Source organism: Pipistrellus kuhlii, unplaced genomic scaffold (genome assembly GCF_014108245.1).
Source record: "Pipistrellus kuhlii isolate mPipKuh1 unplaced genomic scaffold, mPipKuh1.p scaffold_m20_p_11, whole genome shotgun sequence".
Classification (NCBI taxonomy): domain Eukaryota; kingdom Metazoa; phylum Chordata; class Mammalia; order Chiroptera; family Vespertilionidae; genus Pipistrellus; species Pipistrellus kuhlii.
The window spans coordinates 40,672,488-40,690,092 of NW_023425416.1; the positions used below are offsets into that span (position 1 = coordinate 40,672,488).

Below are 17,605 nucleotides of genomic sequence, written 5' to 3' on the forward strand. Positions count from 1 at the left end.
ATAATTATTTAGTTGTGTACTAGATTATCTCTTACTAGAGGCCTGGTGCACGCATTCTTGCACTGATGGTGTCCCTTGGTCTGGCCTGCGCCTTCTCGCAATCTGGGACTCCTCAAGAGATGTTGGAGAGCCAGTTTTGGCCTGATCCCCACAGGCCCCATCTAAATAGGAGGGAGCCCAATCCGTTGAGCATCTGTCCTCTGGTGATCAATACACATCATAGTGACCAATCGATTGGTCACTCAGTGGTTTAGGCTTTTATATACATAGATGAATTAATTTGTTTTCCTAAGATTTCTCACTATCTGGTACTTTCTATGTATTAATTGGCTTATTTATTGCCTATTTTCTTTTTTTAAAATATATTTATTGATTTTTTTACAGAGAGGAAGGGAGAGAGAGAGAGTTAGAAACATCGATCAGCCGCCTCCTGCACATTCCCTACTCGGGATGTGCCTGCAACCAAAGTACATGCCCTTGACCGGAATCGAACCTGGGACCTTTCAGTTCATAGGCCGATGCTCTATCCATTGAACCAAACTGGTTTTGGCTGCCTATCACTTTTCATTTGACTATAAGAACCACGAGAGCAGGAAACTTCCCTGTATTATACCTCCAGTGCCTAGAACTGGGCCTGGCACACAGAAATTGTTCAATAAATCTTGCTAAATAAATATTAAAAAATAGCTAGAATGCTTATATACAAATAGGTTCCTGACTGCAATATCTAGATGATTTATTTTCCCATTGCTCCAAAGCTAATATGCTCTCATTGTTTTATGAAAAAAGAAAATTTTATATTAGGTTAAAATTGCTATTGAGCCTGGCTGGTGTTGCTCAGTGGTTGAGCATTGACCTATCAATTAGGAGATCACAGTTGTATTCCTGGTCAGGGCACATGCCTGGTTTGTGGGCTGGATCCCCAGAGGGGAACATACAGGAGGCAAATGATTAATGGTTTTCTCTCATTATTGATGTTTCTATCTCTCTCTATCCTTCTCCCTTACTCTCTGAAATCAATAAAAATATATTTAAAAATTGCTATTGAGCATATACTACTTATAAGAAGATCTAAAACAACCTCACACTTTATATTTTTTTAAAAATCAGAATTAAATAATATTCTTCATATTTTCTAATCATAAATTTATGGGGGGAAATATTCTCTATCTTTGTAACCACCTACTTCTTATATTTAGCAAAGAATCCAACAACAAAATGACTTATTTTCTTTTTGCTCCAAAGCTAATATGCTCTCATTATTTTATGAAAAGAGAAATCTATAAGCATTATTGTACATTCACTTAATTGATTTTTCACATGCAGCCACCACTATAGTACAGTTGAATATTTGCAGTACAATCATTATGCAATTTATATATCAGGACAGAGGACATAATTTATTCAGTATTATCCTTGGTAATTATTATTGAGCACTTTAATTTTCAATATGTAAAGGCAAGTGTGTTCTCTGAATCCAACAAAGGAAAAACACTCACTAATAGAGTAAATTAACATAATGGACTCTCTGAATTAAGCTAATGACTTGTTTCTAAGTCTGCAACACAAAAACCAATGAAATATAATAGATTGGAAAATTACTACCTTCATCACTGCTGAGAGACAAAATCATAGGCACAGTTCCATACTTACTTCTATCAGCAACTTGAATCCTTCTCTTTTCTTGATTTCTTCTACCAGGTACCTAAAAAAAAAAACAATAATATTTATAATCTGAAATCTAAAAAGTCCATGAACATGACTGACATGACAAAATGGTTATTTCTGGATGAGAGACAAGGCTTAGAAATAGGCTTAGAAATAAGTAAGGATGGAGGTATAGGCAAAGGTATGGATTTGGCAGGTACTCCTGAACCTATTGCAATCTCCTGGGGCCTGAGAAAAAAGACATCTTTTTGGATGAGATGATGTCTATCTCACATATTAGCATCAGATTTTCACCCCATTATGAAATCCACACAAGGTAGACTGGCTGTATCTCTGAGCAGGTGGAGCTCTCATTCACATTCTAGGTGGGTATTTAGCATAGGTACTTAAATTACCTAGCTGGCTTGGGGAGAAAGAGTTTTTGGTGTATAGTCCTGCTTGTAATTTCATTCAAGATCGAGGAAGCTGAGTGTCATCTTGACCAAGGCAGGACAGAGGGAAGGATAACTTACTCTTATTCAAGTAACAGGTTATAGCCATTGGTGAACTGTCTCTGAAGTCATTTTGAATGTCAAGGAGAAGAGAATTATCACACCACAAGCAAAAGACACAGATACAGGAGATAGGGAATCCGATGGAGAAAAGACTGAAATGACATTGAGAATATAAAGTAAATTAACACTGATACCCCTTCCCCGGGATTGATTATCTATATTATAAAGGCCTGTGGCCGAAACTGGTTTGGCTCAGTGGATAGAGCATCAGCCTGTGGACTGAAAGATCCCAGGTTTGATTCCAGTCAAGGGCACGTACATTGGTTGTGGGCACATCCCCAGTAGTGGGTGTGCAGGAGGCAGCTGATCGATGATTCTCTCTCATTGATGTTTCTAACTATCTCTCTCCCTTCCTCTATGTGGAAAATCAATAAAATATATTTAAGAAAAATATAAATAAATAAAAGGCTTGTGGCCGGAACACCGGAACAACCAAATGACCACTCACCAGGAGGTGAATGGAGCACCTCACAGGCCCTTCCCCTCATCCCCCCACCCCCAAGCCCCCACCTCCCACCCCCAGGTCCTGGCAGCATAGGCAGAGTGTCATGGGGCACCAGCAGCGTCCTTCCAGGAGCGTAAGAGGTAACACTAGGTGGTGGACATGGCCCTGATGGACTAGGCCCTACACACCCATGACTTAATCCTGAGCTGGGCCTCTAGTTGTCTATAAAAAGAGAAAGCTTCTAAAATGGTTGGCCTTGAAAACTAGTGATTTGGTCATGAGCCTTGAAAAGTTTGTAACACTTAACTCAGTATTTCAAATTTGGGTGTCAAATGTAAGGAGGTGATTAGGGGTGCTGATAAAAATGTACTTGCTAGGGTATTTATTGTGATTTTATATGTAATAGCAAAGAGAGAAAAATAAAAGGGAAAGAAAGGAAGGAAAGAAGCAAGGAAGGGGCATCACATTCAAGAACTAGGACTGGCTTTGAAAACTATGGTCCAGTCAGTCATAAGGAGTTATGGTACAGCCATATGAAATGTGATCCTGTCACTAAATGACACATATTCAATTAATATTTAAGGACAACAAAAAATGCTCTTCCAGGCCTCAATTCCCGTACCTATAGAACTGAAATAACACAATCTACTTGTCTCATCTCAAAATGCTGTTGTAAAAAAAATTTTAATCAGACATTAACAAATTATTAAGTATAGAAACTGTAAACATGAGGGTGGTTATTAGTATTATGTTCATTTTCTACAATATAAAGGTTTTTATAAAATGTGAATATGGACTCAGTTCTTTTTTCCCCAAACTTGCTTATATAGTTCTTCATATAAGGTTAAATATTGGTGTTTAGCAAATAGTTATATCTTCTTTAAATGATCTAAAATCTTATGAAATTCTATCATTATTAGCTAGATAATACAGATAATTTATTTTGAACAATAATATTGTGAATACACACACACACACACACACACACACACACACGTTTTACATACTTATTTCCTTGAGTATTTTTTTCAGGAGATGTTATGTAACTGTAATGTTTTGAACCTTCAGCACACTCTTAACTTCTGCAAAAACCAACTCCAATGGTTAGTAAACATCAGAAAATATGCTCAAGATCACTGATAATCAAAGAAGTGCAAATTAAAACAATACTGAACCATGTTGCTCATGTGATGTAATATAAATAAAATTTAAGAAAGACAAGACCTAAAACTAGTGAAAATGTGACAGAAAGCTGCTAAAAACCTTTTAAAATTAATAATAATCATATCTTCTGATGGAGCCAATTATTTTAGTGATGCTGATCTACCAAGGGAAAAAATAATCACTGCTATATACACACATACACATATATATGTTTATACAATAATATATATTATTGTATCTAAATTTGTGTGTGTATATTCCATACAGAATAACTAGAAACAAGATTAATGTCCATAAATTGACAAACGGTAAAATAAAATGTATTATGGCAATACAATGTAATATGATGCAACTATTAATAAAAATGGATTATGTCTACTTTAATTAAACCACACATATTCTTATGATATTTTAGTAATAGGTAAAAGCAAAAAACTAAAAAATGTGGATACTGTGATTTTTCTTTCTAAGGAATTATAAAAAAAGGAGAGCAAAAGTAAACCCTACCTACAAGTATGTATGATCATGTATGAAAGAATGCTTAGTAAATTGTTAATGATTACCTAAGAAAAGAAAAAATGCAATGCAAAGGGGGAGGTAGAAATTATTAACTCCCTTTTCATATTTCTTTGCAAAGTTTCATACATGTGGTTACTTGTGCAGTTTTGAAAAGGTACTGAATAAAAGATAAAATGTAAAGCACAAAACAACATAGACATATACAATCTAGACAAGGAAATCTTGTGAACCACTTTTTCCTCACCTGCTCAGACAGAAACCTAGACTAGCTGTTAACTCAGAAGCTAATGCCATCGTGATCTCATCCTGAGGAAGCCTTCACTAATCCTGGACACCTTGAGGCTACGAAAAACTTCGTATCTCCAGGGGCCCTCAGAATGACTGCAGAGGATTCTAGTTGTGTAGCTAATCAACTTTGGGAAGGAGCAAATTTATTAGCCCCCCTGAGCCTGCCTCAGTTTACTCAAGTATGTAATGGAGACGTGATGCTAGATTGGTAAAACCCTTCCCTAAGAGATTATGACTGTATGAAACTTACACACGCTACCTATAGTCTCAATTTGAAATATTTCTGCCAAACTGGCTAGAGCTGCTCGTGGGAAAAAGGCATCCTAAAACAGAGCTGAATCATTTAAATTAAGAGTCTGCTCTTTGCTAACCACGTGGTCCTGGTTTTGCCTGAAGGTCAATGTCCCCATTGCAGTCACTCTCAGAGCCAGGGCTAATGTTCCAACTGGGTTGAGAGTAGAGGTCACTCGAGTGAAGTTGCTATTATAACAATCCTATGCTCTAGGACACACCATGCCAACAGCTTTCCCACATGAAGGGATTCCATTGCCAAATAAATCTGAGCAATGGCATTGCTGTCGTCTACAATTAGAAATATACTTGGGTTAATTCACAAGGACATTTATTGAGCTGGTTAGGTGGTTCGATGTTATCATTAAGAAGTAGGCATTTTCTATCATTTCAGCCAGCCATATGCTCAGCATTAGTCCATTATTTCATGTTCATCAAGCTATCTGCTACGATTCCATACATCACATCCCTATACAACAGTGTCCCAGGGAAAAAGAGAAAGAGCTGGAGAAAAAGTGGTTTTACTTAATTTTTCTCTATTTATGTAAGACTGTTTCCCCCAGATGCCTGCACAGAATTCTTCCTGTATCTTATTGACTGAAGCTGAGTCAGAAACCCATCCCTGAACTAATTGTTGGCAATGGGAATTGTCTTGGACCAATGTTCCCAGCTGTAATATTCCTGCCTACACAAAATCAAGGTTCTATTGGCAAGAAAAGGGGGAGCATGGTTGTTGGGTGAACAATTAACAGTGTCTGCATTCTGGTTAAAGCAAAGTTAAAAATGTTTCTATATTCCAAGCCCTCCTCAGAGTCCTTAATGTGCTAATGAACACTGAATCTCCAAGAGAGAAATAATGTAGTAGTTAGCATTTCCCAAGCATATTTGACCATGAAAATGTTTTGTTTTCTTTTTGAAGAACATTTATTATGATGTTCTGGAAGTCTATTATCCCACAGAGCATAGTTTTAGAAATGCTAGTTTACAAGTGCCTATTCTGCAGGGTACTTTACCCTTTTTAAAAATATATATATTTTATTGATTTTTTACAGAGAGGAAGGGAGAAGGCTAGAGAGTTAGAAAAATCGACGAGAGAGAAACATCAATCAGCTGCCTCCTGCACACCCCCAACTGGGGATGTGCCCAGAATCAAACCTGGGACCCTTGAGTTCATGGGCCGACACGACACTCTATCCACTGAGCCAAACCGGCTAGGGCACCTTTTTTTTTTTTTTTTTTTTTTTTTTTTTTTTTAATAAAAAGCTTAAAGTTTTGGAGGGAATCAAAATAAGGTTTGAGTCACTTCTTCCTAAATTCATAGGAATGATTTATTCCTCACAACTTTTCTTTTCAATATATGGGAACAGCCTAGAGATGAAATACATTTTTAAAAAACTATTCTTATCTGATGCCAGCCAGAAAAAAAAAAAAAAGATGTACATTGATTTTGGGGACATAATACAGGAACCATAAACCACTTCGACCAAAAAGCATCCAGGTAAATAGGTTCAGGGAACAACAATAGCTTCATAAAAATCACAACTGCCCTCACTAAGCTTAGGAGAGAGAGAGAGAGAGAGAGAGAGAGAGAGAGAGAGAGAGAGAGAGAGAGAGAGAGAGAGAGAGAGAGAGAGAGAGAGAGAGAGAGGGAGAGAGAGAGAGAGAGAGAGAGAGAGAGAGAGAGAGAGAGAGAGAGAGAGAGAGAGAGAGAGAGATCAGCAAGAGTTTTCACCAAACCTACTGGGTAAAAAAACACATTATATGAAGATTCAGGCTTGATTTTGAAGCATACACTCATGACAATCTTCCTCTGAAACACGTTCCCTTCCTTTGCTTAAAAAATGTGCTTCTGATGTCAGATACCCTCAAGTCTATGATTTGTTAAATGAATTTAATATTTCTGCATTTCCTTGTCCTTTCTGGAAACAGCCTTTCTCAATTCACCAGCCACTTAGTCTTTCGAAGTCCTCTGAACCAAGTTTCTCTCCCGGTCTCATCTCCACACTTGACATTTTTTTCTGATACATGGAGCCTTGCAGAACTCCTGGGAGTTCTTTTCATCTGCTTTCTGTATGCTCTGCATACATTAAGACATAATGCATGGCTCGTGATTCATCACAAACACCTACCTACTACATTCCACCGCAATGGTGATTAAAAAAAATTACCAATATAAAAAATTGAAAACTTTAGTTCTTTATAGTCTTCTGGACTTTCCCCCTCTTGTCACCTGGAGAAACACACTTTGTGTTAACTGCTCACCTTTTCCATTCTGACAACAGTAAATCCCTCAGTATTCATGCAAGTCGGTGAAATAAATTCCACTGGAAGAATTACAGAGATGTGTGTCAAGGGGATAGATAAATGATACATCAGAGACCTAGCAACGGCAGAATGGGAATTTGTGAGCTGTTTGTTGTTGTTGAAAAGGCTTATGTACGTGATTCTTCTAGATTCACTTTAAAAATTACCCCTTAGTGACTACCCATTTAACCTGAATGCCATAACAAAAGGCTGGAAGGTGCCCTCAGCAACAGGTTGCCCTGGGCATTGTGAAACATTTTCTACTTTCTTAGACAGAAATCCCAGATGCACAATCTCCTGCCTTGAGCTGGAGATAGCGATGTTAAACCTCAGCCCCTTGGGTTTCAATTGTGTGTTGCTTTAGGTTCCCAGCACCACGGATTTTCAAACAGCCCAAGGAGAAAGCAAGTGTTTAGTCGTTAATATTTCTTCTTAGAAATGTGCGATCATCAACTGGGGTGACAAGGGTCAAAAGAAAATTGGAAAAGCTTTCCCTATTTTCCAGGCAAAACATGTTTCCTTATTGCTGGATCTCTGACAACAAGTTATTATGGGAAACATAACATCTGTTCCTGATCTCCAGGGGAAGAGGAGCAAGCTCTCTGATCAAGGTGATGGCAGTCCTTAGGTACATCAAAATCAGGCCCTTAAGTCTTAAAGCCAACATGGACATTTCAACTCTAAGCTCCATTTTGATTCAGGAACATGAAAACATTGCTTCTATCGGGTCAGTACAATCCTTACTGCAATGGGCCAGGGGTAAAGAGTCGCACGGCTTTTCCAGTGTTTAAGACACCTGACCTAGGGCCTAGGGAAATGGATATCTTAGCTACGTTAGACTGCTGATAATAGAGGTACACTCCAAAGAGAAAAACAATTCTCATTTGCATCTTTACTTTGCTAGAATTCTTATCTGATAAAGAATATTATACTTCTAGGAAACAAAAGTGTTAGCCATAAATTAGAGAAGTTATATCAAGTAGAGCCTAACCCCATAAATGAGAATCACTTTTATTTCATAAAAATCTAAAGCAGGTGGTCTAGGGTCAGTGGGTGTAGTGGAAAATGGTATTTTAACTTTCACCAGTCAGTGGTCTGAACTGATTATGATAGCTTACAAATCAATGATGTCCTAGTGCTAGATTTTACTGGCTAGTGAGAGCTAATTGTTAAATATTTTGGAATTTTGTAAGCCACAACTGAGAATTGACAGACATTACAAATTGAGGCTAGTTTTTCCCCTCCCAAGAGATATTTTATTTCTAGGCCACTACACATTGACTCAAGGACACAGATTAGCTCCCAGAATTGAGAAAATGTTCATTTTCTTCCCCCCAAAGAGCAGAACCACAAGCCAGTCAACCAATTTAAAAGGAAATAAAGATCATGATAATAAAGACCTTATATTGCTATTTTAGTATAATTCTTAATCCTAGAGTAATTTTCTCCAATTTTATAATGTTATATTCATTCAAAGTGACATCTGTAAAAGGACTTAGCTTTTGCTTGGTATTAGGGGTGGGAAAACAGAATAACTTTTGCTCACTCTAGGAACAGAGTGTTAGATATCAAGGATGTGGAATACTAAGGGGAACAGAACTATTATGAGTAACAGCATGAAAGAGGAGGGATTATTTTTCAAATATTAAATATAGGTCACAGAGTCTGCAGCAGTGCTCACTGAAATGTTAATTCTATTCAATTCAACTTGACAAACATTTATAAACAATAAGCGTTGCTGAGTTAAACTGAAATGTTAACGTTTATCCACCTGTGATATTTCTCTGCAAAAATGAGAAAAACTCCTTTGACTATAAATTAAATTCTACCCTGAAATGAATGTTAACTTTACAATAAATATAATCATTAAATATTTATATCTCGCCTGTTTCATGACACCTGTTATTGAATTACTCAGCGGCTTAGAGAAAATAATGCATAGATTCTACCGCACTTAAGTGGTATGAGAAAATACAAAAAAAGTGAACAGATATTTCTGAACTTTTAGTGAGCAACTATGAATATTTATGGTAGACAGTTCCATTTTTTTTTCACCTCCGGGTAGTTATCTCCCTACTTCTGATTGAAGCACGTTAGCCCCACTTCTACTAAAAGCACACTTCTCACCTAGTTTCAGTATATGTTCTACTAGAGGCCTCTTGCAGGAAGATTCCTGCAATAGGGCTTCCTGGTGTGTCTCCACTGCCCCACTGGCTTCTCTCCTTCTCTCCCTCCCCACCTGCTTCCCCTCCTTCTCCGCTGCTCCGCTTGCTTGCTTCTCCCTTCTGCAGCAGTCTTCAGTCTTCACTCTGGCCTGGATATGCAAATTAACCACCCTGATTGGCTGGCAGGCGTGGCTTGTGGGTGTAGCGAAGGTACAGTCAATTTGCATGTTTCTCTTTTATTAGAGAGGATAGGAGGAATTGGCAGTCTCCCTGGTGCCAAGGGAGGGCCTGTGGCTCAGCATGACCAATGAGAGAAGCACCTTTCTCTGAAAACAGTGATTTGATTCTGAGGTGGTTGCTTGCTCCACACAGAAATGATTATAAATTTCCTTGAGGTTATTGAGAGAGAAAATGTCTCTCCTTTTTACCTTGACCTTGAGTTTGGGAGGATGTAGATCTGACACTCCTGGTAGCTGCCTTCCTATATAGGAAGAAACCAAATATGAAGGAGAACAGGCCTGATAGATGGCGATATATCAAGGTCGGGTGATACTGTTTACACCCCTTGAATAAGCCATTCCAGAAGTCGTCACTATACTACCTTATAATAATGTGAGATAATGACTTATGATACGTAATGTAAATTTTATATGATACCTGGAGTTAAGGTTTCTGTCCTTACCACCAACAGAATCCTAACATTCACATATTTGCAGATTTTTCAAACCACTTCTGAAACCACAATCACCAGAAAGTGCAAAAGCCATCTTTTTACCTGTCCTTATATACAAGTCCTTTGCCATGTACTTTTGTAGTTCTTCTTGCAAAATGACAGACTATACTTCCTGCCTTTTGACATTGAGATTGGCCATGAAATTTGCTTTGGCCATTGGAATGCTATAGATATGATGCAACCAGAAGGTTAAAGTCGGCTTACCTTATTGGGCTTCTGTCAGCCCCATTACAAGAACATGCTCCAGCTAGTCTGCTGACCCAAGGAAGATGAAAGACATGTGGAACACTGAGCCAGTCTGTTTCCCTCCACCCCCCCAGCCACCATAGTATAAGATAAAGCCACTCCAGCCAAGTTTTAGATCTTAGACTAAATCATCATTATTATTATAAGATACTGGGTTTCCAGACAATCCACAGTAATGCTCAAAGCAACACTGTTGCACAGTGTTGCAGACAGCACCCATACCACTCCCAGTATGGAAAGAAGAAATTGTTTTAAGTCTCTAGGGAGACATTTCAGGTTTTGCAAGTGAAATGTAAACACGGAGCGAAGAAGGAGAGATTATTCAAACCAGAGGTCACAAACTGATGCCTGTAATGGCAAGCAGGTAAGGACAAAACACAAAAACTGACAATAAAGCTCATATAGCATGTAGCATATGCCAGCCAGGCACTGTTTTGGGTGTTTACACATATTAGTTCATTTAATCCTCATTACAATTATTTGAGTTAGACACTGTTGTTATCTCCATTTACTGGGGTGAAGCTGAGGTACAGAAAGTTTTAAAAACTTTCCCAATTGACGAAGAGCTTATACATGGTAGAGCTAGCACCCGATAAGCTCTAGTAAAATGAGCTAGATAAGAAACAGGAGGAGTGGAGGGAATGATGCTTCTCCTGATAGTTGGGCATCATGTTCAGCAGCTTGTCGCCATGTGGGATTGAGAGCATTCTGAGTAGAAGCCAAAAATCTAGATTTTTAACAAATCTCCTTGTTTTTAAATACCATTTTAAATGTCCAAATGTTTTATTTTTTTAACATCATGAAGGTTAACCCTATGAAGTTCAGGGCCAGAAAGTCACATTTAAAAGTAAATTTGGTCATGGTCTGCCTGTTGGCACCCACTGATCCAAGCTTAGCAGCCGAGTTCTGTTCAGGTGATAGATGTGCCCCATGCATACATCAAGAGCTCTTTGAAAGTGGGTTCAAAAGCTTTGTCTCTAATGTTACAACAAGGCAAGCATCCCTGGGGCTTCCACTGTACCTTTACCTTTATGCCTTTACACCAGCCCCACAGGCTCAAGACCTGCTATTTGGGTCCTCGAAGTCACCATGATCTCTCTCACCTCTGGAAATCTAGGCCTGCTATTCTCTGCTTGGATTATTCTCTGTCCTTTCTTTATTTGTCTTAGGTGAATGCTACTTCCCACAGGAAGCCTCTGCCAGTGACCCTCATGAATATACTGGGGAACCCTGCTGAGTGGTCTGGAGCACCATGCACCTTCCTTTAACAAAAAAGTAGGTTCACCTGTATTTTTATCTGCTTTGGCACCAGAATGTATTTCTTACTAGGCTAGGATCCCAGAGGGCAGTGGGTAGGAAGAGTTTGTTCACAATTCCTAATACATAGTAGATACTATAAAAAATGGTTATCAGATAAAAGAAGAAATGCACAAATGAAATAATATATACAGACCTCGCAACTGTTACTGTCACTGAGTCTATTATAGGCATACATGGGCGTGTGTTCATGTGCATGCACATCACACACGCGCGCGCACACACACACACACACACACACACACACACACGTACCTAGATAATGCAAGAGCACGGTTAACTCTTTCTTCAAGGCCTAATGTGCCCAGGGCCTTCCAAGTCATCCAGAACTTGAATGCATCTGCTCTCCTGCTACATTGAATAGACTTGTCTCCCGTGTCATAGCTGACATCATAGAATTTATCCTGCTGGAAGAGGTAAGATGCCTTGGCAGAGTAGCATTTCTTAAGAAGATCCTTTTCAGGGGGGGAAAAAAGAAGAAAGATTAAAAGATTGTCCATTTTTAAAAATACACTTAATTTTGAAAACAAACGCCCTCAAACATAACCTGTATGATATTCTACTACTTTGTGCCAAAGGTGTTTGGTCTCATTCTATGACTGTCCTAAATCAGAAGCAATAGGTCTGTATTAACTCGGAGACAGACTACCCATTGTGTTTACGGATAACCCTGAGAGTTGAGAATTCTAAATCCCTCCTCAACAATTTTCCTGATGAGTACTGAGAAGTGTTGAGACAACCATGAAATCAAGGTGGGCTTATTTCTCAGTATTAAATAAAAATCTGTTTGTAACTCACTCAAGGCTCCTACCATATTGTACATACTTTAAACAACTGCTATGCAGAAAAACTAGGCTTTTAAAACCTCTTCTTTTCAACTCATCCATATTAAAGAGGCCTGAAGTGACAATAACTCAGAGGAAAAAATTTGAAGAAAGTACTATGGAGGAGTTAAACAAGTGTCAACAAGTTTTAACAACTACAGTATATCAGCTACAATTCCAAATGTTTTTTGGGGGGTGGTGTCACATTGGCTTTATTTACACCCAAATTCAATTTGCACTTACTGACTGGTAACTTCTTGCCAAGCAGTGGAAGACAATTCACTATGTTTATCACCATTTTAGTGTCTTTGCTTTGACATCAAATTAATAATGTTTAAGCACTGTGGCCCTCAATGTCATTTGGTATCTACAAAATCCAAGATTTTCTAACCTGTTCTTCACAGCCCCCATAATTCTCTGAGCATCTTCATTACCTGAGAATATCTAATAGAACCATCTACTTCCCCAGCATAACCAAACCACTCAATGTCCCTTAATCACTAGACCATGCCCCATCTACACCTTTGCTCACACCATTTGCTTTACCTTGTCTCTATTTTAATATAACATGGCATTCAAAAGAATGTGTACAGTATACTTATACGTTCTGAAGCTTACTAACACCAAACATAGTCTTCCCTCTTAACAAAGTCTGCCCTTCCTTTGGGTTCAATCTCAAGTTCTGCTTCCTCTTTAGCTTCTTTATCTACCCATTCGATTGGACTCACTTCCTGCCTTTATATTCAGCTGCATTTGTTGGCTTTCCTCCTGCAATGTCCCACTCAATGAGCAGTCTGCATGCATTCTCTCCTTATATGGCAAAACCGGTTCTTGAAAACAGGAATCATTTCTTATCCACATCTTGTCTACATCCACCGAGTGTAACATTGTATTGGGCACAGAGGACCCTCACTAAGCAATTAGGGCAATTATGCCACTCCCCATATTCCATTCTTCCCTCACATTCTCCTGACATGTAGTATGAACAGAATAAATGCAGATATGTGAACTTCTCATATGGTGCATCTTGTAAGTCTTAACGATGAAAAATTATCAGTGTTGTACTGGAAGCCACAGAGAAACTCCACAGGAGTCACAGAGGTCCTAGAAATGATTCCTTTTAAACAGAGAATGTATTAAATGTATTCATTGGACTGATCAACTTGTACTTCAAGGTATCACATTCCAAACAAAAGCATGCATTTTGTTATCTTAATAGCAATTTTGTCTTTTGTGGACATTAATCTAGATATAATGTGTTCTATTACCACAAATAATGATTTTATAGTATATTAAAATAATATAGCAACTATAATCAAGACCTCCAAAATCCCACTCATCCATTATCCAAAATAAACTGAGTATAAAATAATAATTAAAGCAATATTAGTAAACCTTCAGCCTGGCATTGATAGATATAACTGGGAGACACAGGGGAAGAGCTGATGGCTCTGACCTGAATATTAAAGTAGAAAAAGATCCTTACTCTTTAAGCTACTTTAATTTTATCAGCAATCTTTCAACTTCGATCACAGCAGCCACCCCTGCATCTCCCTACCCTCAAATGTCAGGAAATTTGGTTACTGTTTCCATAGCAACTACAGCCTGACCATGCATTACAACATTAAAAGGCCACTGCCTATATTTCAAAGACAAAGCCTACACACACACACACACACACACACACACACACACACACCATACTTACACACACACACACACACACACACACACACACACACACACTTGTACTTGCATCCTGATTATAAATGTATTTTCATCAACTATGCAAGATTCAAAAATATTCCCAAAGCAAATGAACTTTAGACATGTCTTGGGCAAGTTTCAGTGACTTATGCTACTGGCTGTAAGGAAGAGGAAGCCCATTCATTATCAGAAGACAAATGGATCATCTTAGTCAAATGGAGAAGAGGAGAGCCAAGAAAACATACAGCAGAATGAGTGATGGTCCTGCGGTAGTGACATTGTTAATTTTGTTGCACTGAAAAGCCCTCCTGCCTTGGGAAGCTTCCCATAAAGAACTAGAGGCTTGGGATTTACTTTATTGAAAATAAATGAAAGCTATTTCCCCAAAGATTTTTTTTTGCTTTGCATTTTAGTTTATATTCTTGTATTAAAATTGATGAGATCTCTTTAGTTTAAGATACACATTAACTAAGGGAAGATCTCCAGAGAAAACAACAATATTGGAGTAAGTATAATAAAAGTTAAGATTTTTTATTTTGTAAGTGTAAAACACTTAATCTGCCATTACTGTACTATCAAAGAGAAAGACCATGTTTATCTTGCTCATCTTTATACACTTATTCCTAGCAGGACAATAAAAACTAGTTATGTGGATTCCGGAGACAAATATTCAATGAGAATTGCTTTATGTTGTGGTATCTCAAACAGTCTCATGAATTAGTAGACAATGTATGAAAATTTTCACAGAGGCAAGTGAAAGAAATGCAATCAAAGTAGCTTAAGCAAAAAGGGAAAATGGTACAGGCTCATATTTTTTAAAAATCTAGATATGTAAAATCTACATGCACAGTTGGATACAGGACTAAATCAAGAATGTGCCTTTTTCCTCTTGTTCTAGTTTCTTCTATATTGGCCTCATTCCCACAGCAGAAAGCTGCTAAGAAGCCTGGGAACTAGGGTATTCCAGTGGGGCCTGTGAGCATAGAAGGAGGCTCTGTTGGAGAGAGATGGGCAGGAAAGAAGAGAGAGCCTCTGCCACTGATGCTACTACCCAAGCAGCAAGAAACCATTGGCCTTCTGAGATCAATCTCTTCTCTGAAACTGCTGCTCCTTAACCTAACAGGAGGCCAATTAGTAAGGGAGCCTGGGAAATGTGGTTTTCTGGAGCCAGCCCTTTTTATAGCAAACCAGAGGGAGGTTGAAGAATGAATTATACAGTTAAGTGAAACAAGCAAATGTCAAGCAAATAGCATGAGGACAGAAACCATAACTTTCCTTTTCAGTATTTGTATTCACAACACCAAGCCCAGCACATACTAATAATGGCCAGAGCCAATATTTATAAAGACCTTACTATATGTTAGGTACCGTATATGTATGAATTAATTTAAATCTGAAGTTGTATTATTTTTGTCAACACCATGTACATGTAAAGAAACTGCAACATAGCAAAGTTTGGTGAATTACCTAAGATCATGTAGCTTCTAAGTGGTAGAGCTGGGCTTCAAACCAAGGCCTCTTGAATCCAAGATCTAAGCTCTTTACACATCACTCTCTGTTCTCCCTACAGTGAGCACTTAAGTATGTGTGGAAGAGAGTGCTCCATAAATACTCATTAAGAATCCTTAAAGAGGTTGGTGAAATGGAAAATGGCAGTAGAGTACACATCAAACTAAAGGTCAAAACAACTAACATCCCATTTTGGGCCCTTAACTTTGTCCCTATAAATATAACTTCAGCATTTACTAGTGGCAATATCTTGTCTATGAAGCATTTTGAGATTTTACTAAATACTTGTGACTCTGGTGATATTTAAGGAGATCACTAACAACACATAATGAGTCGGCAAGTTGTGTGTTTTCCTTGTCAAGATTAGTCCAGTCATGTTGGATGTCCACAGGCCAAATCAGATTCAGCAGCCTCTTTCCCAAGAGTCAGTGACTACATGAGGCTACTTTAAATCCTCACTTCTTTCAATCACATTTTTCAGCTTACCAAACAAAAGCTACCAAAAACTCCCATATTGCCGAAACCGGTTTGGCTCAGTGGTAGAGCGTCAGTCTGCGGACTGAAAGGTCCCAGGTTTGATTCTGGTCAAGGGCATGTACATTGGTTGTGGGCACATCCCCGGTAGGGGGTGTGCAAGAGGCAGCTGGTCGATGTTTCTCTCTCATCGACGTTTCTAACTCTCTCTCCCTCTTCCTTCCTCTCTGTAAAAAATCAATAAAATATATTAAAAACAAAAACAAAAACAAAAACAAAACAAACAAAAACAAACCTCCCATATGGCTCTTCTCATATTCTGTCCCAATTCACTGTTATTTACCATCAAGACTTTGTCTAAATTAATCATTTTTGTACTAATTCATTCATTCCTAAATTATGTATTGAGGACCTATTTTATGGTAAGTACTGTGATGTCAGGAGTTTGGGCATACAACCCCAATGGTAGTACTAAGCATCTAGTCCAGGGGTACAGAATCATTTGGTCTGGCCCTGCCAAAGCATTGGGGGTGAGTTAATTAAATGTGTGACCAAATATAGCAAGCAAATTTTTAAGTTGATAATTTTGTATGGCCCACGAATGATGTTACAAATATTCAAATGGTCCTTGATAGAAAAAAGGTCCCCTTCTCCTGATCTAGGCTAACATTTGTTGACAAAATGGGAAAAATTAAATTTAGGCTGTGAATAGCAGAAAGGCTTGTTGCAATGTAGAATATAAAAGTGAATTTTAAAAACAATTATACCTTCCAATATTGGCTTTATTTATTTGTTGAGCTAACACTTTGAGAGCCTTTCTATATGCCTAAAGCGGTACTAGGCACTGGTGCTGTAATGTCACTATACTTAAGAAGTTTAAGATGAAGATAAGGACGGAAAAACAGGCAATTAGAGTACAGAGCTAGAACAGGGGAAAGAACAAGGTCTAAGGAGCATGAAGACGGGTCATCTTTCACTAACTTAGCAATGCTAGATAGGGCTTTCAGAAGAAGAAATGTGTCGCCTAAGAGCTGAGAGATAAGGAGTTGCTGAGTAGGAGAAGAGAAGATAAAATTAATTCAGTATGACTAGGGCTAATTAATGAGGTAGGGCATAGCTCGGAAGGCTGTAAAGGTAAAAAATAGCCAAGTCACCAAGGATCTTAACTGCCTCGGCAAGAATGATGGGTCATGGAATTTTTACAGGCTCAAGTAGATATTACAACTTAAAGTTCATTATTGTTCTGGCAGAATAAAGTGAGAATCAGCAGATGTGGATTCTGCTTTTGATTTAGTTACGGGGAGTCAAAGCTCAATGCAAGTCACTTAACATCTTGGGCTTCATTTTTCTCACCAACCTAATGGAGATAATGATACTTGCTCTACCTACCATGCAGG

The 17,605-nt window shown here is 38.3% G+C and overlaps 1 protein-coding gene across 1 annotated transcript in view; it reads right to left on the reverse strand.

Moving 5' to 3' along the window:
- GADL1 (glutamate decarboxylase like 1) overlaps nt 1-17,605 on the reverse strand; it is a 108,042-nt gene that overhangs the window by 36,765 nt on the left and 53,672 nt on the right. Inside the window, exons 11-12 of the mRNA XM_036431680.2 lie at nt 11,950-12,149; nt 1,654-1,705 (exon numbers count right to left, since the gene is read on the reverse strand). Of these exons, the coding sequence (XP_036287573.2) occupies nt 1,654-1,705; nt 11,950-12,149 (252 nt within the window). The remainder of the gene's footprint in view (nt 1-1,653; nt 1,706-11,949; nt 12,150-17,605) is intronic.